Below are 25,175 nucleotides of genomic sequence, written 5' to 3' on the forward strand. Positions count from 1 at the left end.
AGATGTGGAACGAGTCGTTCCAGGGGATGAGGTGGAACGAAAATTCACCCAAAACTCGTCCCATGGAACAGCTCGTTCCACCCGTTTTAGGCGCACCAAACGTGGGAATGAACGCTTTGTCCCACTCTGTTCCGTCCCGTCCCACGTACCAAACGGTACCTATGGAACAGGATCCTCTCCAATCCTCTTTATGAGGATTCCAGAAATTCTAACATTCTAATCATTCATCGTATATCATGCGATCAGTTTTTGTTAGTTATTATTTATATTTAATTTTAAATAATAAAATTCAAACGATTTCTAACTGTATGATAAATGATTAAGAATTTGAATCTGAATGGGATCCAAATCCATCCATATGCATATATGCAATCGAATAAAAACCATGATCAATCCACGTCACTTGATATGAGAGATGCAAATGAATGAAGAGTAACTCTCTGCATCTAAATATGAATGGTAATTTAAATAAATTTAATATAATTATTTTATCGGTAGTCAAACAGAGAGAAAATATAGTGATAACGTAAGGCAAGATTTTATATTTTTTAATAAACGATATTATCTATCCTACGAGAAAAAGGGGTTGGGCTTCACAATGGACTAGCAATAATGTGGTTCAAATTCACCTTCGACGAAAATCGAACATGAGACCTCTCACTTACAAGTAAAGAAAAATACTATTAAACCATAATACTAAGTGGCAATGTGAGGCAAAATTTAAAACCCATTTATAAGACCGTTCTAGTCTTTTGGTCACTACTATTCATAACGTGTAGCAACTACCAAGCATAAAACTACTAGTGATTAATAATTAATCTTAATTTGTGAACCGGGGTGAGGTTAACTAATTAAACACTAAAACAGCCATGCACAGCGCGCCAGAGACAATATACTGTCTTCAAAACGCTGGCATGCATGAAAAGGGCACACAGACACATATCTCCAGGCTCAAGCTTGGGTTAGCCAACTGAATTTAAACTTCTTTTAAAACATAAGGGGAAATAATAAATATAAAAGCAATCGACGAAATAATATTACAATAAACTTCGATTTGAAATGACAATAAAATACTCAAGTTTTGTTTGTTTGTACTTTGTAGTTTGCGGTATGAGCACGTTCTTTGCTTCTACTTTCCACAATATTGAATATTGATTTTGCTTTGGTTGCAAGTTGAGCCAAATGTCATGTGGATTCTACATTATTCTTAAGTTATACTATGATTAATATATCTATATACTTTGCTTTAAAAAATTTGAGAGACATGGACCATAGTTTGATGGACAAAAGCAAGCTATTCTACGTGCAAAAATTAAAGGAAGAAAGTCGCATATATCAAGAAAAGTCACAGAAAAATTTGTATTTTACGGGTTAATTGGTTATTTTTAGGCCAAATTTTTTTCGTGATCCTTGTGGTGATATCCTATTTTTAAATAGATCTTTGTGGTGAAAAAGCTATTAATTATAATTTTGAAGTGAAATTTGTTATCAATCATAGTCCAAATTGAATTTTTCCTCATTCTTCTGTCATTTGTAGGGGCAAAATTGTTATTTTCGTTTTTATTGATTCCATCAATCAATCATAAAAGCACCATATGGACATAAACAAATTTTATTTTTAAAACTTTTAGAACTACAATAAAAGAATAAATAAACAATAAAATTACAAAGTTCATATTATTAAACTTTCTCATTTCAAAAGAGTCAAGAGTCCAAACTCACGATTTAAAAAATCACAAAGTACCTCATCGCGTATAGGTTAAAATATAAGTTATTATGCAAACATTGAATTTAGTTTCATTTTAAGAAGAACAATGGTGGACGAGATGGCTAGGGCTATGTGAGAGAGAGTGGGGAAGGTGGTGGGTGGTTGTTGTGGTTGTGGCTGACAAGGGTAGGGATTGAGGGATTTCTTCTTCTTTTTTTCCTGCTATATTTGTTGATTATAAAAAAGTGGAATTACCAAAAAGAAAAGAAAAAAGAGAATGGAATGACCATTTTGCGCCTGCAAGTGGATGAGATTTTGACTAGGATTGATAACAAATTTCACCACAAGGTTAAGATTAACACTTTTTTCATCACATGGGTCGATTTAAAAGTAGTGTCTCATCACAGGGAAAAAAAAAATTGGCCTTATTTTTATTGTTGTAATATCTTGAAAGTTGGAGTTTATATATATATATATATATTGGGCAAATTATATAAAACTACCTCAATTATTGGGTTAGTCATAGTTTCATACCCCATCTTTTTAATGTTATACATCAACTATTAGGTCAGTCACAGTTTTATATCCCAAAAGACACTGCATTGACAGAGCTGTTGAAGGCAGGGGAAGAAGGAGGAGGAGGAGGACTGCACGGATGGGATATGGGTTTGGGGTGGGATCTGGTTTTGGATTTGGGGAAGACGGGAGCAGGGAAGAAAGGGTGAGAGGGATAAGGGGTGGGTCCCACTTAAAAAAAATTAAATGATTTTATTTTTTTAGTTTTTAATATTTAATTAATTTTTTAATAGAGACTGGGCCCAGTCTCAAGTCACGTCACTATTTAACAGAAGAATTAACAAACAAACTGATGAAAGTTGTGAAATTGTAACAAATTCGTAGATTAGGTATGACATTGAAATTTTTTTAAAATGAGAAATGAAACTGCAACTGACCTAATAATTAAGGTAATTTTATATAATTTACCTTAATATTTAATACATACCACATACGATTGGCACAAGACACAGTGCACAAGAAGTAAAAAATTATCTTCTATTAACTTTACATTTCTGACTAAATAAAAAAAGTTTCGTATGTTAAACTCGACCTGACTCGATAATTACGCTAAAGTAGTTTTCCATAAGTACGTTATTCTAGAAGGTCCAGCCATAATCCTTCACCGTATATTGTGTGCTTCTAGAAGGTAGATATATATCATGATTATCATCTAGCAGATTCGATCCAATCCAACATCACTAGCCAAGTGTCAATCCATTTCCAGATCATACGTACACACTTGAGACGTAATAAATAGTTTCTAGAATGAACAGCAAAAATGAAAAATGTAGCTACTCAATTTTGGGCCATGCACTAGATTTTGTCGACGCAGATTTATTCAAATGGCTTAAAGCTGTGTATTTTTTCTGATGTATTTAAGTTTAAATTCTTATTTCCATACGTAGTTTAACTTAATTTAATTAAATTATCGTTTATATCATAAAATTCTGGACCTGCACAATATCCCACAAAATTTCAAATTTAAATATTTGTAACACTCGTTTTCCTAGGAGTTGATAAATATATCTCTTATAGTGACCTAAGAAACAATTTTATACTGAACATCTTGTCCCATACATAAAGTATAGAGAAACACATGATTATTTTGGAGCTCTAAAAATCATTTTCTAATTGTTATTAATTTTAAAATAACAATTCCTTGAATTACCTAATATTTGTTGTGCACCACCAATTTGCCAATACCACACCAACAGGTCCTTATATCTTATCAACTTATTGGGTTGTACTATTTCTCAAAGTTTCATCAACAGGATTCTCTCATGGGGATTTGTGAACCGTGTTCGTTCATCGTACATTGTGTGGTTAGTTTTTGTTAGGTACTGTTTGTGTTTAATTTTAAATAAAAATATTTAAAATGATTTATGATCGCACGATATACGATGAACAGACATAATTCACGAATCTCTAAGATCCTCATAAAGAGGATCTGACGAAGATTTGGATTCAAAGTTTCAGAAATCTTTTAATCCAATAAAAGAACATGGTCCTACTTCCAACTTGCTGCGTGCAAGTATCAATTTGTGCTTTAATTCTAAGAAAATATTGTCTTTTGGTTTTTGCTTTGCTACACGACTTGAAGTTCGATTACCTGCCTTTTGAGCTCTTGAGGTTAGTTCAAGCGAAGAGGACAAGTGTTGTAACCAACGAACATGATTACGATAATTTCAAAATTTAGGTTCGATTTTCTCCAATATAAGTTATACAACAAAGTATAACGATAAATAAACAATGCGATACAACTTTTTAGTTTTTACACAGTTCTTAACCTAAAGATTGAATTGCAGTGCTTTTTTTTATTTTACAAAAAGGGACCAGCACGACAATCCACCTTTTCGAGGGCCAGCAAAACTCATAGAGGCATTCGGCCCCTCCTGACCACCAGTGTATGATTCACAGCGCAAGATATCACACATATAACGTGTTATGTAGAATACAAACTTAAAATTTGTTCTCAACTATAAGACCAACCCGTGATAATAATTGCACTGTTAAGTTAATTAGGTGTTGAAACTTGCTAATTGCCCAATCTACACGTCATGAAATGCACCCGAGCATACACTCTTGTTTATTTTTTGGGATACAAAAGTAACAAAACATACACTATAAATAACATATAAAACAAAACAATGGGTAGCAATTATGAAAAAAAATAAGCAGTGAGTTAAAAGTGAGTTGTAGGATCAGTGCCACAAACGCAAGCTAAAACAACCCACATACTCCAGTCAAACACTTGACCTCTAAGACACTGGAAGCTGAGTTGGCTATAAATATTTTCGTACTCAGATTTTGATTTCGAATATTCTCCTCAATAACGAGAAATTTTCGTTAAAAACATGATTATTAAGTGTTATAATATAATTGATTATAATTTTTTTTAATTTCTAATCAATTGTATTATGTTAATGGAAAGATTTTTTAATGTAACCGTCACACGAGAGGTACACAACGTGTCTCCATTTAAATGGTGGGATATGTGTTAAAAGGTTTGTAAATTAAAAATTAAAATTTTTCACTACTAACATAAAAATACGTAATGTACTATCCGTGTTTACTGAAAATTTCTCATGTCAATGGTGTTGGACGGTGTTCCCGGCAAGTAAAAAATCTCTACTCAATCTCGGTTTATATACCCAAAAAATTAAATAAATATAAACAGTCAACATCAGCACACATCAGCGCCAATTGCATGAAGCTTCCTGAATTCAAAGCTGCCGTGCGTGTGAATACCCTGCCGCTGCATATGAAATTGAGACCCTCACCAAAATCACCAAAAGCACTTTCACTTACTCTCTTTTACGGCGGCCAGAGTCAGTGCACCACCGTGGCACGCCGTTTCGCCAACGAGGATTTAGTCGCACCACCACCAACCATTTCTGTAAGCCCCCAGAGTTAATTTCGGCCAAAGATATAACCATCTGAGTTTGCTATAGTATCCGAAAGAACCCAGTTCAGTTAATACAACGACTTCACGGTTGTCGTTGCTAAAAAGTAGTGTCTGTCACACATGCTACCTTTGACACGGTTTTCCTAACAAAGGTGGCCAATACTCGATGAATACACAAAAGCAAAAGCTGTACTGAATTAGATCAAATGGCGGCGGCTTTGGCGGGGGACGATCTGGCTCGGTCGTTGAGCCAGAGGAGCTGGGGGTCGGGGAGCAAGCGGAGTTGGGCGTCCACGAGTTTCCGGGAAGTGTGGCAGGCACCACCGGATGTGTTCAACAGAAGCGGGCGGCAGGACGAGGAGGAGGAGCTGCGGTGGGCGGCGATCGAACGGCTGCCGACGTATGACAGGTTGAAAAGAGGGATGCTGAGGCAGGTGCTGGATAGCGGGAAGGTGGTGACTGGTGAGGTGGACGTGACGAGGCTCGGAATGCAGGACAAAAAGCAGTTGATGGAGAGTATACTGAAGGTTGTGGAAGATGATAACGAAAAGTTCTTGAGAAGACTTAGAGACAGAACTGATAGGTTTGAGACTCTTTCTTTCTTTTCTTTTTGAAAAAAACGATATTCTGAACTACTTTAATCTGCAGACGGGATTCAAACTCGAGTGCATGGGCGGTCGCACTGCCCTACTCAACTCTACGAAACCTTGTCTTCAAAACCCAAGTGTTTTTATTTTTTTCCTTAAAAAATGATAATCTTTTGCCTTTTTAATGATCTTTTTTATGTTTTTTTATTTGGGTTTTTGTTACTTCTGTGAATTTTGTAGAGTGGGGATTGAGATTCCGAAGATTGAAGTTCGATATGAGAATTTGTCGATCGAAGGAGATGTGTATGTTGGGAGCAGAGCACTGCCTACTCTGCTCAATGCTACCTTAAACACTGTTGAGGTTTGGTTTCTTCAGATTTTCCATTTTTTTAAGACTAGTTTATGAAGGAACTTTTTTTTTTTTCCTTAAATTTGTAACTTTCTTTCAATTTTTTATGATTTTTCAAGATGTTTGTTTTGTGGGATGCAGAGTGTTCTGGGATTAATTAAGCTTGCTCCATCAAAAAAGAGAAAGATTCAGATACTTAAAGATGTGAGTGGAATAGTCAGACCTTCCAGGTATGAGATTACAAGTCCTTTTCTTTTCCAATTACTGTAAGGAATTGGTGGTTGATTTGCAGATTTCAGAAAGAAAAAAATATGTTTCAGTTTTTTGGGTAATCTCTTGTTTTCCACATAGGTAAGTAATTTTGATTGGTCCCTCCATTTCATCAACTGTATAGTTATGTTTTGGGGATGGGAGGTCGAACTCCGGACCTCGGGTGCATGGGTGAATGCTCTCCACAGTTAACTGATATGATAATTTTCCAGGATGACCCTACTTTTGGGTCCTCCAGGTGCAGGCAAAACAACCTTCTTATTAGCACTTGCAGGAAAGCTTGATGATGATCTAAGAGTGAGATTCTCTCCTCTCTCTTTCTCTCTCTCTCTCTCTCAACAGTTTAATTAGTTTGCATAATTAGGCTTTGTTATTGATTACTTAGAATATGGTGATCAGATTTCTGGGAAAATCACATATTGTGGCCATGAACTGAATGAGTTTGTTCCTAAAAGAACATGTGCTTACATTAGTCAGCATGATCTTCACTATGGAGAAATGACAGTGAGAGAGACTTTGGATTTCTCGGGACGATGTTTGGGTGTGGGAACTAGATACCAAATGCTGGCTGAACTCTCAAGAAGAGAGAAAGAAGCCGGAATCAAGCCTGACCCCGAGATTGATGCATTCATGAAAGCCACCTCAGTCTCAGGCCAGAAGACTAGTTTGGTCACAGATTATGTTCTCAAGGTTCATAATTGCCATCATTTTTTTAAGACAAACATTTTCCGTGTGCCCCTGTTTATTTATGTCCCTTAATTCTCTTTTGGATTATGATTCTTAGAAAATCTGACTAATTAGTATAGAAATTTTGACAGATACTTGGATTGGATATCTGTGCTGATATCATGGTTGGTGATGATATGAGAAGGGGTATTTCCGGTGGCCAGAAAAAGCGCGTGACCACCGGTATATTTTTTTCACACCATGTTGTTAATTTTGTAAATCAAATCTTCTTATAATTATGGTTTAGGGACTAATTGCTTGAACAATGTGCAGGGGAGATGTTGGTAGGACCGGCAAAGGTTCTTCTGATGGATGAAATATCAACAGGGTTAGACAGTTCCACAACTTTTCAGATATGCAGCTACATGCGGCAATTGGTTCACATAATGGATGTTACCATGGTTATCTCTCTTCTGCAGCCCGCACCGGAGTCATTTGAGCTCTTCGATGACCTAATACTACTTTCGGAAGGGCAAATCGTGTACCAAGGTCCACGCGAGAGTGTCCTCGAGTTCTTCGAACACGTAGGATTCAAGTGCCCAGAGAGGAAAGGAATAGCTGATTTTTTGCAAGAGGTGACATCTAAGAAGGACCAAGAACAATATTGGTTAAAAAAAAGCCAACCCTACAGATATATCTCGGTTCCTGAATTCGTGGAGGCCTTCAGCTCTTTTCGGAGTGGCCAGCAACTTGCAGCTGATCTCAGGGTTCCTTACGACAAGTCCAGAGCTCATCCGGCTGCATTGGTCACAGAGAAGTATGGCATTTCAAATTGGGAATTGTTCAAGGCATGTTTTTCGAGGGAGTGGCTGCTAATGAAGCGCAATTCATTCGTGTACATATTCAAGACCACGCAGATTACAATCATGTCTTTGATTGCCTTCACTATGTTCCTTAGAACAGAAATGCCAGTGGGCACAGTACAAAATGGAGGAAAATTTTTAGGAGCGTTGTTCTTCAGTCTAATTAATGTGATGTTTAATGGTATGGCGGAACTGGCAATGACTATTTTCAGACTTCCTGTTTTCTATAAGCAGAGGGATTTCTTGTTTTATCCTGCGTGGGCTTTTGGGTTACCAATTTGGGTCCTCAGGATCCCACTTTCGTTCGTGGAATCAGGGATTTGGATCATTCTTACCTATTACACCATTGGATTTGCTCCATCTGCTAACAGGTAAATAGTAGTGTTCACATTTTTCATTTTCCATCTTATAAATTTATATCCTTCTGGAACACTAACTCACACGATTTTTTCTTCACTGCTCCAGATTTTTCAAACAGTTCTTGGCATTCTTTGGCATACATCAGATGGCTCTGTCCCTCTTTCGGTTCATTGCTGCACTTGGAAGAACACAAGTTGTTGCTAGCACGCTCGGTACCTTTACCTTGCTAATGGTATTTGTCCTAGGAGGATTTATTGTTGCCAAAAGTAAGTAATCGATCTTATATATGACTTTATCGTGTTAATGCAGTTAAACCAAACTAACGCATGCTTAAATTTGTTCTAAGTTTCTTGAAAGTTTCAAATTATTTATGATTGTTCACTTTCTAAGCTATCCTTCTTATGAATGCAGATGACATTGAGCCTTGGATGCTATGGGGCTACTACATTTCTCCTATGATGTACGGACAGAATGCGATTGTCATGAATGAATTCCTTGACAAAAGATGGAGCGCGGTAAGATCTCTATGTGGTCTGATTGTCTTTAGTTCATGATTTTTCGTTCCATAAAAACACGTTCATCTAATCAATTCTCATCTTCGTTTGCAGCCAAATACAGATCCAAGAATTAACGCAACTACAGTCGGGAAAGTCCTTCTCAAGTCTAGAGGATTTTTCACAGATGAATACTGGTTTTGGATATGTATTGGAGCACTATTTGGTTTTTCTCTTCTCTTCAACATCTTGTTCATTGCAGCATTGACTTTTCTGAACCGTAAGTTCATCTTACTTTGAAGCTTTACTCTCTTTTCTTAATGGAAATGAAGTTCCGGAGCTGACACACCCTCATTTTCTTTTTCGGGGAACGAACATTAGCTCTTGGGGATTCAAAAGCTGTCATAGTTGATGACAAAAGTGAAGGAAAGAGAAGGAAGTCGTTAAGCGAAGAAATGACAGTGAAAAGTTCTTCAGAAATTTCTGGTGCTTCGGATCATACACCAAAGAAAGGAATGGTTTTGCCTTTCCAACCCCTTTCGCTTGCGTTTAACCATGTGAACTACTTTGTAGATATGCCCCATGTAAGTCGTTCATTTCAAACATTTTATTCCTGATGCCTCACATACTCATTTCGATCAAGAAATATTATTGTTTTGGTGACTGATTCCAGGAAATGAAGACTCATGGAGTTGAAGAAGATCGTCTTCAATTGCTACGAGATGTCAGTGGTGCTTTTAGACCGGGAATATTGACAGCACTTGTAGGTGTTAGTGGTGCTGGAAAGACAACTCTTATGGACGTCCTGGCAGGTAGAAAGACTGGTGGATATATCGAAGGGACCATTAACATATCTGGTTACCCAAAGAACCAAGAAACATTTGCTCGTGTCAGTGGTTATTGTGAACAGAATGACATTCATTCCCCGCATGTTACTGTCTATGAATCTCTCCTGTATTCAGCCTGGCTCCGTCTTGCTTCTGATGTCAATACACAAACACGAAAGGTATGTTGCACTGGAATCTTTCTTATCTAGACTTTAAATCATATTTTCAATTTGATCTTGAAATCTTATTTTCAATGTTCTTTTTAATGGTGATACAGATGTTTGTTGAAGAAGTCATGGATTTGGTTGAGCTTAATCCAATAAGAAATTCTCTCGTTGGCCTCCCGGGACTAGATGGTCTTTCAACAGAACAACGGAAGAGACTAACCATAGCTGTGGAGCTGGTTGCTAACCCCTCTATCATTTTCATGGATGAACCGACATCTGGTCTCGATGCCAGGGCTGCTGCTATCGTCATGCGTACTGTGAGAAACACAGTGGACACAGGCAGAACTGTTGTCTGCACAATTCACCAGCCAAGCATAGATATTTTTGAATCTTTCGACGAATTACTCTTGATGAAACGTGGAGGGCAAGTGATTTATGCTGGACCCCTCGGCCGTCACTCTCACAAGCTTGTAGAATATTTTGAAGTGAGTTTTCCTTTCACTTCTTATTTCTTATACGTCTTTCGCTAGTAATTTTAGAGAAGTGATTTCCGCATGAGCCTTGTTTATTTCTCGTCTTCCATTGAATAAATCAAAGAAGAATCAAGTGACAAAATAAACGAGTTGTGTAGAAGAAGAAAATGCATGTGTGGAAGTCATTTCCTGTGATTTTAATGCAGTATGGACTCATATCTTTAACCTCTACAGGCCATCCCGGGTGTGCCCAAGATCAAGGATGGTTACAATCCTGCTACATGGATGCTTGAGGTCACTGCTCCTGCAGTTGAGACTCAACTTGATGTGGACTTTGCAGACATTTACCAAAACTCCTCACTTTACCAGTAAGTGTCGTAATATCTTTCTTGTGTAAGCTATGATTTCTAGTTTTATGATTCACACTCTTCCTCTTGATGTTCTTTTAGGAAGAACCAGGAGATGATCAAAGAGCTCAGTACACCGGCTCCCGGGTCTAAAGATCTCTACTTTCCAACCAAATACTCTCAACCTTTTCCGGTTCAGTGCAAAGCTTGTTTCTGGAAAATGCATTGGTCTTATTGGAGAAATCCTCAGTACAATGCCATACGATTCTTTATGACCATTGTCATCGGTGTCTTATTTGGTCTTATCTTCTGGCAGAAGGGACAACAGACGTAAGCTCTAGTTTTTTAACTGCAAAATTGATGAAATCATGTTATTGGCATCTCTATTTATTATGAACGAAAATTTTCTTGTAACAGAGCCCAACAGCAAGATTTGATGAACTTTTTGGGAGCTATGTATGCTGCTGTGCTTTTCCTTGGAGCCACGAATGCTTCTGCAGTCCAATCTGTTGTCGCCATTGAAAGAACAGTTTTCTACCGCGAAAAAGCTGCCGGAATGTATTCTGAACTGCCTTATGCGTTTGCTCAGGTGATGTATAAAATTGACAAATTGTTAAGAGACCTTGTGGTACACATCATATTACTTGATTGGCAAGTTATCCCTTTTTTTTTTGCAGGTGGCTATAGAGACAATCTATGTTGCAATCCAAACATTTATATATACACTTCTTCTCTATTCCATGATTGGATTCAAGTGGAAAATCGAAAAATTCCTTTGGTTTTACTACTATATCCTAATGTGCTTCATCTACTTCACAATGTACGGTATGATGGTGGTTGCACTGACTCCGGGCCACCAGATTGCTGCCATTGTCATGTCTTTCTTCCTCAGTTTCTGGAACTTGTTTTCCGGCTTCCTCATTCCAAGACCGGTACGTCATATCAAAATTACAAGCCTATTTGGGATTTGTTTCTAGAAGAGATAAAAGCGTTTCTGACTATCAAACATTGTTCTAACTGCATTTGGTAGAACAACTTAGCTTCTTGCTCACAGAAGCGTTTTCTGGATAAGCACTCCTAATAAAACTGTTTATAAGTAGAAATTCTTCTTATGAAAACAATCCCAAACTAACCCTAAATATGTGGTCGATGCACATTGCTTTCGTTTAACCTCATTATATGAAAGCCCATAGTTCAAAAATTAACATTGAATTTATATTGTGTTTGCAGCAAATACCAATCTGGTGGAGGTGGTACTACTGGGCTTCCCCTGTGGCCTGGACACTTTATGGCCTTGTGACATCCCAAGTGGGTGACAAGAATGCTGACCTTATCTTGCCTGGATATGGCACCATGCCATTGAAGAAGTTCCTGAAAGATGACTTTGGTTTTGAGTATGACTTCCTTCCGGTCGTCGCCGCCGCACACGTCGGCTGGGTTCTTCTTTTCTTCTTTGTGTTTGCCTATGGCATCAAGTTCCTCAACTTCCAAAGGAGATAGAGAAAGAACCAACTTTCAATACTACTGCAAATCATATTAGAAGGTCTTGGGAAGAGTATTAGTTTTTGTAATTTGTGTTAGTTTTCTAGTTTCTAGTGTTAGAGGAGTGTTTAATTTGGGTTTATCCAGAAATGCAATTTCTGAACGAGTTAGAATGTCATGATTATTCTGGGTGACATGATATTAATGTTATGGAGACAAGTTTCCTTTTTAGTAAACGATTAGATTTTACATATATCTTTTTTGTTATGCTATGACTGACTTGCATAACTGGCAAAGTGGATGCAAATTTCCGCCTTCTTCTTCTTGGACAAAATTGCATATACAAAACATTTGACACCTTAGGTCAATGCCAAGAGCCTCACGCGCTCACGATGAATGGGGGGGCTTTGGGCGAAGAACCTCCGATGCCAAAGTTAGAATTTAGAGAGAAAAGTGTTTGAAAAGTTTTTGAGAGTTTTGCAAGAGTGTGGACCTCCTCTTTTAGAGAAAAATAGGGTCATATATATAGGGAATGGAGGTGGCCGGTCCTTAGAGGTTTTTTGTGTGAAAATGGGTGATTTAATTAGTGATTAATTAGGACTTAATCGATTAATTAGCCAATTAATCTCCATTTATATGGAATAATTTGTAGATTATGAAGTAATTACCTTAAGATGAGGATGGATGAGATAATTTGGAATTGGTTACATATTTTGGACACTCTTGGCTTAATTAAAGAATGATTGTCCACTACTCGCGCGTAGGATAACCGGTATGTCTCAGGGATAACTTTGTCATTTTTATCAAAAATCCATATGTCGTCTTGTGATTATTTTTTACTCCACAGGCAAAGTCTATGACTCTATGACTAACAAATAACATTACATGTATCACGTTTATTCAGGACGTAATTTTATGGCTAATGTGGTCAATGAACAAATAAACTTTTAAGTGTGACAATCATTAATCAAGGAATATTATCAATTCACTTCCAATGTAATCGAATTTCAATATGACATTGCAAATTTGTAATAACATTATGTAACGTGTGACATTCAAACCAGAAAAATTACACAACCGGCAGTAAATGACAGCCACGAACACCCAACATATATAATCCCCAAGCTCTCAAGTCTCCACGTCCAACCCAACGACCGTCAACCTCAAGACTCAAACTTTCCGCACAAATCTGCACAGAGATTCAATGTCAGACCCAAAACCAAAACCCAGAGTGGTGTGCTGCATCGGCGACACCCATGGCTTCCACACCAAGCTCCAGAATTTCTGGTCCAATCTCCAATCCGCCATCGACCCATCAGATTTCTCCACCGCCGTCATCATTTTCCTCGGGGATTACTGCGACCGCGGCCCGGACACCAGGAAAATCATCGACTTTCTCATCTCCCTGCCCACCAGATACCCGAATCAGAAGCACGTCTTTCTCTCCGACAACCACGACCTGGCCTTGGCCGCCTTCGTGGGCGTCCTGCCGCCGCCTCCCGACGGGTCGGAGTTTTCCGAGGGGTGGAAGGATTATGCGGATAGCGAGGAGAGAGAAGGGTGGTTTAAGGGAGATGGGTACGAGAGAATGCACTTGCAGGGGAGGAGATGGGGTGGGAAGATCAAGGCCAAGTTTAATGCAGCAAAAGGGACGGAGTACAAAGGGTCGATTTATGATGCTGGGCCCACATTTGAATCCTATGGGGTCCCACATGGTTCAGCTGGTATGTGTTTCAATTTTGCTGGATTTGCGTGTGAGATTCATGGATTTTTTGTTTGCTGATTTGGGATTTTTGTTTTGGATTGTTTGTTGATTTGATCCATTTTGTTAAGTTCTTTTGTCTTTTGGGACTGTTTACGTAGCAAACACTTCTGATTAAAAGTGCTTCTGCTAAATGTAAAATCAAGTAGTTATGGAAAAGCACTCGGAATTGCTTCAGCATCTAGCAGCTACTTCTCAAAGCGCATCTATGAGTAAAAAATTGCTTTTAAATTTTTCTGCCAGAATGTAGACAAAAACTTTTGGTTGTAAGAATCCATATGCTTTCCGGTTCTGTGCAATAGCAATTGACAAATGCTAAACTTTGTTAAGTTATGGATGTACCATTGTGTTATTGACTTATTAGTATTCGCAACCGTGGGTTAGGGCAGTTTTCTCGGGCAATGTTCCCGCCCCTTGCACTCAAACGCAAATCCCCCTTCCCATAGTTTAGAATTGTTTAGAATATGGTCTTTGTCAAAAAAATCTTGTTAGTATTCAGTGATTTGGTCACCTAGTGTCATATATTTACAATGTCTATACTCGGACTGGTCCGTGTGCTTTATTTGTAAATTCAATGTTGTAGCTTTGTTCTGTAGTTTTCTGTGTTGAAAGAATGATTGTTATGGGTAGATTTGGTTAAGGCTGTTCCCGACAAACACAAGAAGTTTCTTGCTGATATGGTTTGGGTCCATGAAGAGGTGAGGCCTGTTCTATTTCCTATCTTCTTTATTTTTTGGATGAAAAATAGAGCCGGTGTGTTAAATTTACTAAAATGTGAGAAAAACCTTTAAATTTCAATTGGTTCACTTTCCCATTCTTTTTGTGTGTGGTGGAGTGGAATGCAGTAGTTGAGAACTGTAGGACCAAATGCCGAAGCTTAGTCAGTCTTGATGATGTGCGTTTTTTCCAGGATAATGTCTGCGTAGAGACTGCAGATGGAATCAAACACTGTAGATTGATTGCTGTGCACGCTGGTTTAGAGAAAGATAAAGATGTCAAGCAGCAGTTGGCGTTTTTGAAAGCCAGAGACACCCGGGTGCCTAAGATAGAGGCTCTGAGTGGGAGGAAAAATGTATGGGATATACCATAGGTAATGGCGTTCCACCTCTTAATATCAGCAATCCTTTCTACTGAAACGTTCGTCGTTTATTGTCCGATGGTTTTTGTATTTCTTATGTTCGTTAGTTCTCGATAAAGACTTCATCTTTTGTGGGTTAACTGAGATTTGATATACAACATACAATGAAATGCAACTGAAATCAATAGATATTTTGGTGTTGTGGTCCTGATAGGAACTGACAGAGAAACCAACTATTGTCGTAAGCGGTCATCACGCGAAACTTAACATTGAAGGCCTCAGACTGATCATTGATGAAGGTGGTGGTATGGCGGAAAGGCCAGTGGCTGCAGTTGTGCTCCCCTCTATGAAAATAGTCCGTGATACAGATGCGTTGACAAACTAGTTTCAAATCTGGGGTACATACTTACATTGTCATATACTATACTCATAATAAAGTATCTATTTGATAGCAGAATTTGGTAAAAGTGTATAATCAACCGGATCAATTAGATCCTATGAGCTAGTGTAGAACCGTAGAGCTGATAAGTCTTCGTATGTTTCTGATTTGCCGTCTTTAGCAGTTGCTGCATCGAAGAAAATTCTTGTTCCTGACAGCCAGAGTGATGGCTCTTCGTCTTTGACGCAGCAATTGGGAGCTATGAGTACAGTTGCAGAGGATCCTCAGGGTTATGATACCTGTGGAGCCAAAAATAATCGAGAGGCGACACGTGAATTTTGGATAAAAAAGGACAAAAATACTCTTGAGGCATATCGGGATTCCTACACTCGAGCAGCGGGCAATCATCCTCAACCAAGTCAAAAGTGCCCAAAATAGGTAACAATTCAAAATCTATTTCATCCATCCTTATCCAATATTCTCCACAAGGGGTAATTATTCTATTAATTAGCTAATTGATTAGGTAATTATTCCATAACTCCCAAATTAACACAAATCAAGAACCTAGCCCACAAAAATACTCTTGAGGCATATCGGGATTCCTACACTCGAGTAGCGGGCAATCATCCTCAACCAAGTCAAAAGTGCCCAAAATAGGTAACAATTCAAAATCTATTTCATCCATCCTCATCCAATATTCTCCACAAGGGGTAATTATTCTATTAATTAGCTAATTGATTAGGTAATTATTCCATAACTCCCAAATTAACACAAATCAAGAACCTAGCCCACAAACAAGGCTAGGTGGTCGATCCTCTCACCCTAGGAGGCTGGCCACTCTCCTATTTAAACCCCATTCTTTTCCTTAAAGTTCAGTTGGAATTCTCTTTCTAAAATTCTCTAGAATTTTCAAACACTCTCTCTAAATTCTAACTTTGGTATCGAAGGTCTTCGGCCAAAGCCCCCATTCATCGTGGGTGCGTGAGGCTCTTGGCCTTGACCAAAGGTGTTAATTATTTTATAGGTGCAATTTTGTCATCAAGGAGGAAGAAATTTGCATCCGCAATACCCATATATGTGCATACCAGTTATGTTTTATGCTTTCAAATTAAGGGTTTTAGAGGGTGTGCAGAACGCTGTAGCATAGTCAATTTCTGTGTGACATCTTGGAGGATAACATATTGTCGTACTGTGTCACACATGCTACCATTGACACGGTTTTCCTAACAAAGGTGGCCAATACTCGTTAAATGCAGGAGCAAAAGCTGTGCTGAATTTAGATCAAATGGCGGCGGCTTTGGCGGAGGACGATCTGGCTCGGTCGACGAGCCAGAGGAGCTGGGGGTCGGGGAGCGAGAGGAGTTGGGCGTCCACGAGTTTCAGGGAAGTGTGGCAGGCACCACCGGACGTGTTCAACAGAAGCGGGCGGCAGGACGACGATGAGGAGCTGCGGTGGGCGGCGATCCAACGGCTGCCGACATATGACAGGTTGAAAAGAGGGATGCTGAGGCAGGTGCTGGATAACGGGAAGGTGGTGACTGATGAGGTGGACGTGACGAGGCTGGGAATGCAGGACAAGAAGCAGTTGATGGAGAGTATACTCAAGGTTGTGGAAGATGATAACGAAAAGTTCTTGAGAAGACTTAGAGACAGAACCAATAGGTTTGAGACTCTTTCTTTCTTTTCTTTTTGGAAAAACTTGAACTACTCTAATCTGCAGACGGGATTCAAACTCGAGTGCATGGGCTGGTCACACTGCCCTACTCAACTCTACGAAACTTTGTCTTCAAAACCCAAGTGTTTTTTTTTCCTTAAAAGAATGATAATCTTTTGCCTTTTTAATGATCTTTTTTATTATTTGGGTTTTTGTTACTTCTGTGAATTTTGTAGAGTGGGGATTGAAATTCCGAAGATTGAAATTCGATACGAGAATTTGTCGATTGAAGGAGATGTGTATGTTGGGAGCAGAGCACTGCCTACTCTGCTCAGTGCTACCTTAAACACTATTGAGGTTTGATTTCTTCAGATTTTCCATCTTTTTACGACTAGTTTATGAAGGAACTTTTTTTTTCCCTTAAATTTGTAATTTTCTTTCAAATTTTAATGATTTTTCAAGATGTTTGTTTGTGGGATGCAGAGTGTTCTGGGATTAATTAAGCTTGCTCCATCAAAAAAGAGAAAGATCCAGATACTTAAAGATGTCAGTGGAATTGTCAGACCTTCCAGGTATGAGATTACAAGTCCTTTTCTTTTCCAATTACTGTAAGGAATTGGTGGTTGATTTGCAGATTTCAGAAACAAAAAAAATATGTTTCAGTTTTTTGGGTAATCTCTTGTTTTCTATGTAGGTAAGTAATTTTGATTTGTCCTTACTGTATACTTATGTTTTGGGGATGGGAGGTCGAACTCCGGACCTCAAGTGCATGGGTGAATGCTCTCGACAGTTAACTGATATGATAATTTTCCAGGATGACCCTACTTTTGGGTCCTCCAGGTGCAGGCAAAACAACCTTGTTACTAGCACTTGCAGGAAAGCTTGATGATGATCTAAGAGTGAGATTCTCTCTCTCTCTCTCTCTCTCTCTCTCTTTAAAAACAGTTTAATTGGTTTGCATAATTAGGCTTTGTTATTGATTACTTAAAATATGGTGATCAGGTTTCTGGGAAAATCACATATTGTGGCCATGAACTGAATGAGTTTGTTCCAAAAAGAACATGTGCTTACATTAGTCAGTATGATCTTCACTATGGAGAAATGACAGTGAGAGAGACGTTGGATTTCTCGGGACGATGTTTGGGTGTCGGAACTAGATGCCAAATGCTGGCTGAACTCTCAAGAAGAGAGAAAGAAGCCGGAATCAAGCCTGACCCCGAGATTGATGCATTCATGAAAGCCACCTCAGTCTCAGGCCAGAAGACTAATTTGGTCACAGATTATGTTCTCAAGGTTCGTAATTGCCTCATTTTTCAAGACAAATGTTTTCCGCGCGCCCCTGTTTGTTTATGTCCCTTAATTCTCTTTTCGATTATGATTCTTGGACAATCTGACTAATTAGTATAGAAATTTTGACAGATACTTGGATTGGATATCTGTGCTGATATCATGGTTGGTGATGATATGAGAAGGGGTATTTCCGGTGGCCAGAAGAAGCGCGTGACCACCGGTATATTTTTTTGCACCATGTTGTTAATTTTGTTCATCAAATCTTCTTATAATTATGGTTTAGGGACTAATTGCTTGAACAATGTGCAGGGGAGATGTTGGTAGGACCAGCAAAGGTTCTTCTGATGGATGAAATATCAACAGGGTTAGACAGTTCCACAACTTTTCAGATATGCAGATACATGCGGCAATTGGTTCACATAATGGATGTTACCATGGTCATCTCTCTTCTGCAGCCCGCGCCAGAGACATTTGAGCTCTTCGATGACCTAATCCTGCTTTCAGAAGGACAGATCATGTACCAAGGTCCACGCGAGAGTGTCCTCGAGTTCTTTGAACTCGTGGGATTCAAGTGCCCAGAGAGGAAAGGAGTAGCCGATTTTTTGCAAGAGGTGACATCCAAGAAGGACCAAGAACAATATTGGTTAAAAAAAGGCCAGCCCTACAGATATATCTCGGTTCCTGAGTTCGTGGAGGCCTTCAGCTCTTTTCGGAGTGGCCAGCAACTCGCAGCTGATCTCGGGGTTCCTTACGACAAGTCCAGAGCTCATCCGGCTGCATTGGTCACAGATAAGTATGGCATTTCAAACTGGGAATTGTTCAAGGCATGTTTTTGGAGGGAGTGGCTGCTAATGAAGCGCAATTCGTTTGTGTACATATTCAAGACCACGCAGATTGCAATCATGTCTTTGATTGCCTTCACCGTGTTCCTTAGAACAGAAATGCCTGTGGGCACAATACAAAATGGAGGAAAATTTTTCGGAGCGTTGTTCTTCAGTCTGAATAATGTGATGTTAAATGGTATGGCGGAACTGGGAATGATTGTTTTCAGACTTCCTGTTTTTTTTAAGCAGAGGGATTTCTTGTTTTATCCTGCGTGGGCTTTCGGGTTACCAATTTGGGTCCTCAGGATCCCACTTTCGTTCGTGGAATCAGGGATTTGGATCATTCTTACCTATTACACCATTGGATTTGCTCCATCCGCTAGCAGGTAAATAGTAGTGTTCACATTTTTCAGTTTCCATCTTATAAATTTATATCCTTCCGGAACACCAACTCACACGATTTTTTCTTCACTGCTCCAGATTTTTCAAACAGTTCTTGGCATTCTTTGGCATACATCAGATGGCTCTGTCCCTCTTTCGGTTCATTGCTGCACTTGGAAGAACACAAGTTGTTGCTAGCACGATCGGTACCTTTACCTTGCTAATGGCATTTGTCCTGGGAGGATTTATTGTTGCCAAAAGTAAGTAATCAATCTTATATCTGACCTTATCGTGTTAATGTAGTTAAACCAAAGTGACGCATGCTTAAATTTGTTCTAAGTTTCTTGAAAATTTCAAATTATTTATGATTGTCCACTTTCTAAGCTATCCTTCTTACCTTATGAATGCAGATGACCTTGAGCCTTGGATGCTATGGGGCTACTACATTTCTCCTATGATGTACGGACAGAATGCGATCGTCATGAATGAATTCCTTGACAAAAGATGGAGCGCGGTAAGATCTCTCTGTGGTTTGATTGTCTTCAGTTCAAGATTTTTCGTTCCATAAAAACGCGTTCATCTAATCTATTCTCATCTTTGTTTGCAGCCAAATACAGATCCAAGAATTAACGCAACTACAGTCGGGAAAGTCCTTCTCAAGTCTAGAGGATTCTTCACAGATGAATACTGGTTTTGGATATGTATTGGAGCACTATTTGGTTTTTCTCTTCTCTTCAACATCTTGTTCATTGCAGCATTGACTTTTCTGAACCGTAAGTTCATCTCACCTTGAAGCTTTACTCTCTTTTGTTAACGGAAATGAAGTTCCGGAGCTGACACACCCTCCTTTTCCTTTTCGGGGAACCAACATTAGCTCTCGGGGATGCAAAAGCTGTCATAGCTGATGATGAAAGTGAAGGAAAGAGAAGGAAATCGTTAAGTGAAGAAATGACAGCAAAAAGTTCTTCAGAAATTGCTGGTGCTTCGGATCATGCACCAAAGAAAGGAATGGTTTTGCCCTTCCAACCCCTTTCGCTTGCGTTTAACCATGTGAACTACTTTGTGGATATGCCCCCTGTAAGTCGTTCATTTCAGACATTTTATTCCTGATGCTTCACATACTCATTTCGACCAAGAAATATACTTCTTTTAGTTACTAATTCCAGGAAATGAAGACTCATGGAGTTGAAGAAGATCGCCTTCAATTGCTACGAGATGTCAGTGGTGCTTTTAGACCGGGAATATTGACAGCGCTTGTAGGTGTTAGTGGTGCTGGAAAGACAACTCTTATGGACGTCCTGGCAGGTAGAAAGACTGGTGGATACATCGAAGGGACCATTAACATATCTGGTTATCCAAAGAACCAAGAAACATTTGCTCGTGTCTGTGGTTATTGTGAACAGAATGACATCCATTCCCCCCATGTTACTGTCTATGAATCTCTCCTGTATTCAGCCTGGCTCCGTCTTGCTTCTGATGTCAATACACAAACACGAAAGGTATGCTGCACTGGAATCTTTCTTATCGAGACTTTAAATTGTATTTTCAATTTAATCTTGAAATCTTATTTTCAGTCTTCTTTTGAACGGTGATACAGATGTTTGTTGAAGAAGTCATGGGTTTGGTTGAGCTTAATCCAATAAGAAATTCTCTCGTTGGCCTTCCGGGACTAGATGGTCTTTCAACAGAACAACGGAAGAGACTAACCATAGCTGTGGAGCTGGTTGCTAACCCCTCTATCATTTTCATGGATGAACCGACATCTGGTCTTGATGCAAGGGCTGCTGCTATCACCATGCGTACTGTGAGAAACACGGTGGATACAGGCCGAACTGTTGTCTGCACAATTCACCAGCCAAGCATAGATATTTTTGAATCTTTCGACGAGTTACTCTTGATGAAACGTGGAGGGCAAGTCATTTATGCTGGACCCCTCGGCCGCCACTCTCACAAGCTTGTAGAATATTTTGAAGTGAGTTTTCCTTTCGCTTCTTATTTCTTGTACGTCCTTCACTAGTAATTTTAGAGAAGTGATTTCCGCATGAGCCTTGTTTATTTCTCGTCTTACATTGAATAAATCAAAGGAGAATCAAGTGACAAAATAAACGAGTTGTGCAGAAGAAGAAAATGCATGTGTGGAAGTCATTTCCTGTGATTTTAATGCTGTCTGGACTCATATCTTTAACCTGTACAGGCCATCCCGGGTGTGCCCAAGATCAAGGATGGTTACAATCCTGCTACATGGATGCTTGAGGTCACTGCTCCTGCAGTTGAGACTCAACTTGATGTGGACTTTGCAGACATTTACCAAAACTCCTTGCTTTACCAGTAAGTGTCGTAATATCTTTCTCGTGTAAGGTATGATTTCTAGTTTTATGATTCTCACTCTTCCTCTTGATGTTCTTTTAGGAGGAACCAGGAGCTTATCAAAGAGCTTAGTACACCGGCTCCCGGGTCCAAAGATCTCTACTTCCCAACCAAATACTCTCAACCTTTCCCGGTTCAGTGCAAAGCTTGTTTCTGGAAAATGCATTGGTCTTATTGGAGAAATCCTCAGTACAATGCCATCCGATTCTTTATGACCATTGTCATCGGTGTCTTGTTCGGTCTTATCTTCTGGCAGAAGGGACAGCAGACGTAAGCTCTGGTTTTTTAACTGCAAATTTGACTAAATCATGTTATTGGCATCTCTATTTATTAGGAACGAAAATTTTCTTGTAACAGAGCACAACAGCAAGATCTGATGAACCTTTTGGGAGCTATGTATGCTGCTGTGCTTTTCCTTGGAACCACGAATGCTTCTGTGGTCCGATTTGTTGTCGCCATTGAAAGAACAGTTTTCTACTGTGAAAGAGCTGCCGGAATGTATTCTGAACTGCCTTATGCATTTGCTCAGGTGATGTATACAATTGACAAATTGTTAGAGACCTTTTGGTACACATCGTATTACGTGATTGACAAGTTATCCCCCCTTTTTTTGCAGGTGGCTATAGAGACGGTCTATGTTGCAATCCAAACATTTATATATACACTTCTTCTCTTCTCCATGATTGGATTCACGTGGAAAGTCGAAAAATTCATTTGGTTCTACTACTATATCCTAATGTGCTTCATCTACTTCACAATGTACGGTATGATGGTGGTTGCACTGACTCCGGGCCCCCAGATTGCTGCCATTGTCATGTCCTTCTTCCTCGGTTTCTGGAACTTGTTTTCCGGCTTCCTCATTCTAAGACCGGTACGTCATATCAAAATTAAGGGCCTATTTGGGATTGTTTCTAGAAGAGATAAAAGCGGTTTCTGACTATCAAACATTGTTCTAACTGCATTTGGTAGAAAACCTTAGCTTCTAGCTCATAGAAGCGTTTTCTGGAGAAGCATTTGTAACAAAACTGTATGCAAGTAGAAATGCTTCTTACGAAAACAATCCCAAACTAGCCCTAAATATGCGGTCGATGCACATTGCTTTCATTTAACCTCACTACATGAAAGTCCACAGTTCAAAAATTAACCTTGAATTTCTGTTGTGTTTGCAGCAAATACCAATCTGGTGGAGGTGGTACTACTGGGCTTCCCCTGTGGCCTGGACAGTTTATGGCCTTGTGACATCCCAAGTGGGTGACAAGAACGCTGACCTTATCCTGCCTGGATATGGCACCATGCCATTGAAGAAGTTCCTGAAAGATGACTTTGGTTTTGAGTATGACTTCCTTCCGGCCGTCGCCGCCGCACACGTCGGCTGGGTTCTTCTTTTCTTCTTTGTGTTTGCCTATGGCATCAAGTTCCTCAACTTCCAAAGGAGATAGAGAAAGAACCAACTTTCAATACTACTGCAAATCATATTAGTAAGTCCTGGGGAGGGTATTAGTTTTTGTAGTTTGTGTTAGTTTTCTAGTATCTAGTGTTAGAGGAGTGTTTAATTAGGGTCCAAAAATGCAATTTCTGAACGAGTTGGAATGTCTTGATTATTGTGGATGGCGTGATATTGACGTTACGTAGACAAGTTTCACTTTTAGTAAACGATTAAATTTTACGTGTATCTTTTTTGTCATGCTATGACTCACTTGCATAATTGGCAAAGTCTATGACTCTATGACTAACAAATAACATTACATGTATCACATTTATTGATTTTAGAACGTAATTTTATGGGTAATGTGGTCGATGAACACACTAGTTCAACGAAACACTAAAATAGATTTCAATTTTTCAGAGATTAAACAACTACTCTTAACACACTAGTTCAACGAAACAGTCAAATATATTTCAATTTTTCAGGATTAAACGACAACTCTTAACACAATATTTCAACGAAATAGTTATCCAAAATCCTGGATAATGCACAGTACAATGATATTTTACTATAAGTAATATTTAGAGAAGAACAATTGAGAATGCCTATCGAGTAAAGGGGAGAATGCTACTACTTGAGCTACAAGTTTTTTTTTTTCCTTATCTTTCTATATTCTTGAAAGTTGAAAGTTGAAAGCTTCACACTTGATACTCTAGGGATCTAACTATCAACCGCCACATCGAGCGTCACCTTTATTTAAAAAGTTGAGGTTTTTTACATTGGGCACCACAATCTACACTTTGCCATTGACGAGACCAGAAAACCACCATGGCAGCTTGGCAATCTTCAACATTTCCAAGCTCACTCGGTAACTGTAAAGAAGGAGAATCCGAACCATTCATATCTACGTCATTTTTCTGTTAACAGAATGTATTAGTTAAATTCAATATATGACTTGAATCAAGACTCACTGCGAATGTAATCTTATAATTCGAACCATTCATCATCTACGTCTTTTTCGGTTACCAAAATGTGTCACTTGAATTCAATCAATCCAATATCAATTAGATTATAAGTATGATCCATGTTGACTGCTATCGATTTCACACAGATGACAAAAACTTGACTAATTTCCTTTGAAGTAAAACATTTCTATTTTTCTTTCAAAAACAAGTTGGTTGTATATAATTTAAGCATTGAAGGTGAGGTGGTGTTGCTGTCATTTAAATAATGCTTTAGATTTAGTGGATGACTTGCTAATGGACTTACTGCCCCGAAATCCCCGAAAGGGGTTTATGATCAGAACCCTGACGAGACCTTGAGTGCAAAAGCCTTTCGGTTTCGGCTTCGTAAGTCTCAACAAAATTGAATGCCAAAAGGGTTTATGCTCGAAAAGGGTTTTATGCTCTTATTATACACTAGAAATTTGTACCCGCGCGATGCTGCGGGATTTAAAATCATATGAAATATTTTATAGGTTCAATTTTCACAATGTTTGAGTGAAAAACAGAGAATTATGAATGACAAATGAGTAATAAGTCATTGAACCCAATCAACGAACTTTATTTAAATAGAACCAAATGAGTAATAAGTCATTAAACCCTCACTTTACCATTCTAATTTTTTGCATATCTGTCTGTGTATATATGAGGGTGGTCATTCAACCCTCACTTTTTTCTTTTTTTAGAGTTTTGCATACTAATTGGAGGAAACCAAGGAATTCGGAGCTTTTCCATACCTCGGCTTATATTTTGAGGGAATTTAATGTGTTCTTGGAAATTGGTAAAAGTGAATGTGGAGGAATAGGAGAAGATTCCATTGTCTGTCAAGCTCTTCCCTTTGAATTGCTGTAAAAGAAACTCTCACATCCACCATTCCACCATTCCTCCTATTCAAATTGAAAAAATTTAAATTAAAAATTTTAAGAAAAAACTCGACAGAAAATCACTAAATAGTTC

The 25,175-nt window shown here is 38.8% G+C and overlaps 2 protein-coding genes and 1 pseudogene across 8 annotated transcripts; all 3 read left to right on the forward strand.

Annotated features, from left to right (window-relative positions):
* Window positions 1-4,941: 4,941 nt before the first annotated feature.
* On the forward strand, window positions 4,942-12,309 carry LOC137712640 (ABC transporter G family member 39). Of its 3 annotated transcripts, none has more exons than XM_068451752.2 (18): window positions 4,942-5,754; window positions 5,999-6,119; window positions 6,249-6,337; window positions 6,590-6,674; window positions 6,777-7,067; window positions 7,196-7,286; window positions 7,377-8,277; window positions 8,372-8,532; window positions 8,678-8,781; window positions 8,875-9,040; window positions 9,142-9,344; window positions 9,434-9,766; window positions 9,865-10,239; window positions 10,462-10,595; window positions 10,677-10,904; window positions 10,992-11,163; window positions 11,252-11,506; window positions 11,805-12,309. In XM_068451752.2, exons 1-18 carry the CDS (start codon window positions 5,378-5,380, stop codon window positions 12,072-12,074), a joined length of 4,356 nt encoding a protein of 1,451 aa, XP_068307853.2. In that variant the 5' UTR covers window positions 4,942-5,377; the 3' UTR covers window positions 12,075-12,309. The 3 variants fall into 3 exon arrangements, with proteins under 3 accessions (XP_068307853.2, XP_088540273.1, XP_088540274.1); XM_088684147.1 differs by having other exon boundaries at window positions 5,018-5,754; window positions 5,820-6,119; XM_088684148.1 differs by having other exon boundaries at window positions 5,018-5,754; window positions 6,502-6,674.
* Window positions 12,310-13,210: 901 nt separating this feature from the next.
* On the forward strand, window positions 13,211-15,595 carry LOC137712641 (tyrosine-protein phosphatase RLPH2-like; annotated as a pseudogene). Its single transcript, XR_015955713.1, has 5 exons — window positions 13,211-13,780; window positions 14,449-14,516; window positions 14,729-14,908; window positions 15,111-15,294; window positions 15,457-15,595. The product of XR_015955713.1 is annotated as a tyrosine-protein phosphatase RLPH2-like (transcript).
* On the forward strand, window positions 15,575-23,463 carry LOC137712639 (ABC transporter G family member 34). 4 transcript variants are annotated; one of them, XM_088684145.1, is made up of 19 exons: window positions 15,575-15,713; window positions 16,532-16,937; window positions 17,166-17,286; window positions 17,413-17,501; window positions 17,744-17,828; window positions 17,932-18,222; window positions 18,349-18,439; window positions 18,529-19,429; window positions 19,524-19,684; window positions 19,835-19,938; window positions 20,032-20,197; window positions 20,299-20,501; window positions 20,591-20,923; window positions 21,022-21,396; window positions 21,619-21,752; window positions 21,834-22,061; window positions 22,149-22,320; window positions 22,408-22,662; window positions 22,961-23,463. In XM_088684145.1, exons 2-19 carry the CDS (start codon window positions 16,561-16,563, stop codon window positions 23,228-23,230), a joined length of 4,356 nt encoding a protein of 1,451 aa, XP_088540271.1. In that variant the 5' UTR covers window positions 15,575-15,713; window positions 16,532-16,560; the 3' UTR covers window positions 23,231-23,463. The 4 variants fall into 4 exon arrangements, with proteins under 4 accessions (XP_088540271.1, XP_068307852.2, XP_088540269.1 ...); XM_068451751.2 differs by lacking the exon at window positions 15,575-15,713 and adding an exon at window positions 15,799-15,932; XM_088684143.1 differs by lacking the exon at window positions 15,575-15,713 and adding an exon at window positions 15,799-15,932 and having other exon boundaries at window positions 22,149-22,662.
* The last annotated feature ends 1,712 nt before the right edge of the window (window positions 23,464-25,175 follow it).

This window comes from Pyrus communis, chromosome 14, assembly GCF_041283825.1.
Source record: "Pyrus communis isolate YQ-2024b chromosome 14, ASM4128382v1, whole genome shotgun sequence".
NCBI lineage: Eukaryota > Viridiplantae > Streptophyta > Magnoliopsida > Rosales > Rosaceae > Pyrus > Pyrus communis.